Source organism: Mustela lutreola, chromosome 7 (genome assembly GCF_030435805.1).
Source record: "Mustela lutreola isolate mMusLut2 chromosome 7, mMusLut2.pri, whole genome shotgun sequence".
In the NCBI taxonomy this organism is placed as follows: domain Eukaryota; kingdom Metazoa; phylum Chordata; class Mammalia; order Carnivora; family Mustelidae; genus Mustela; species Mustela lutreola.
The window spans coordinates 58079966-58081902 of NC_081296.1; the positions used below are offsets into that span (position 1 = coordinate 58079966).

Below are 1937 nucleotides of genomic sequence, written 5' to 3' on the forward strand. Positions count from 1 at the left end.
TTCATTCCAGGACACTTGCTCTTAGAGGTTACAATAAAAAAAAAAAAAAAAAAATGGAATGAGGGCACCTGGGTGGCTCAGTGGGTTAAGCCTTTGCCTTCGGCTCAGGTCGTGATCTCAGGATCCTGGGATTGAGCCGTGCATCAGGCTTTGCTCAGCTGGGTGCTTGCTTCCCCTCCTCTCTCTGCCTGCCTTGATGCTGACTTGTGATCTCTGTCTGTCAAATAAATAAAATATTTTAAAAAAATGGAATGATTTTCATGTTCTCATCACATCATGTGCAGTTCATTGTCTTCCTCCCTCCCTAGTTTGCTGCAAATGCAACTTAAAAGTATTATAGGAAGGAAGAGTCAGAAGGTATGCAAACTTCCTCTTTCAATTCATACAAGAATGTATATTTCCTACCTCACAGACCTTATGTTTTTCATCTTGCAGTATGATTCTATAAACATAATCTCAAAATCTTATAATTCATATATATTGCCATTTCCAATTTGATTCCTTTTTCTCTAGGTCACTTGGTATTCTTGACTTTATGAAAAAAAGAAATGACTCCAAGGTGACAGAATTTGTTCTTCTGGGCCTATCATCCTCCTGGGAGCTACAGCTGTTTCTCTTCTTAATATTTTTGTTATTTTATGTGACTGTTGTTCTTGGAAACCTTCTGATAATGGTGACAGTGCGAGCTGATGCCCGCCTGCTCCAATCTCCTATGTACTATTTTTTGGGCCATCTGTCCTTCATTGATCTATGCCTGAGCTGTGTTACTGTGCCTAAGATGTTAGGAGATTTTCTACAGCAAAGGAAGATCATCTCTTTTTCAGGATGCTTGGCCCAGATCTACTTCTTGCACTTTCTGGGAGCCAGTGAGATGTTTCTGCTGACAGTCATGGCCTATGATAGGTACGTTGCCATATGTAATCCTTTGCACTACCTGACAGTCATGAACCGCCAGCTGTGCTTTCAGTTGGTTTTTGCCTGTTGGTGTGGGGGATTCATCCACTCTATCACACAGGTCACGCTGGTGATCCAGCTGCCCTTCTGTGGCCCCAATGAACTGGACAACTTCTACTGTGATATCCCACAGGTCATCAAGCTACCGTGCATGGACACATATGTAGTAGAGGTGCTGATGGTCTCTAACAGTGGTCTGCTATCTCTCGTTTGTTTCTTGGTCTTGCTATTCTCTTATGCCATCATCTTGATCACCCTCAGAACTCACTTCTGCCAAGGCCAGAGCAAGGCACTCTCTACCTGTGCCTCCCACCTAACAGTGGTCAGCCTGATCTTTGTGCCATGTGTTTTCATCTACCTGAGGCCTTTCTGCAGCTTCTCTGTGGATAAAGTGTTCTCCGTCTTTTACACAGTGATCACTCCAATGTTGAACCCTCTCATCTACACACTCAGAAATGCTGAAATGAAGACGGCTATGAGGAAGCTGAGAAAAAAAGCATGTGGCATCCTTCTGCCATATTAAAGGATGAACAGGAAGAGGTGATTTAGATAGCATAACTTTCTTGGGACATCCTTAACTCATCCTATACATGGGTATATGCATGAAACCAATTCCATGACTTTGGCATAAAAACCAGCATCAAAATTTTAATGCATTGCTGCTGATTGCTATTGAGGCATGGTGACTTTGTTGGGTGTTAAATATTAAGAAGCGGAGCTTATTGGCTCAGAAATTGAATGGTAGGTTCAAGAGGACACCTTGAAAGATCAACCCTTCTACCCTTTGTCTCTAACAAGTCTTCTTTGATTTATGTCATTTCACTTTTAAATTCTCTTCAAATGAAAGAAGGTATCCTATCTCCTTTTTTGTCTTCCTCATCTGGGTGTAACAACTCCCATGCCAGGAGGTTCCTTCTGATGTCCATCAGAGTCTCTTCTGAAGCAGTGTAAGTCCCTTTTGTCCTGTCTCCAAGAAAGCCTGA

At 42.2% G+C, this 1937-nt stretch overlaps 1 protein-coding gene across 1 annotated transcript; it reads left to right on the top strand.

Moving 5' to 3' along the window:
* Positions 1–535: 535 nt before the first annotated feature.
* On the top strand, positions 536–1484 carry LOC131835251 (olfactory receptor 4Q3-like). Its single transcript, XM_059179611.1, is given in 2 exon segments — positions 536–1444; positions 1446–1484. Coding segments are annotated over 2 exon segments (948 nt in total).
* Positions 1485–1937: the final 453 nt, after the last annotated feature.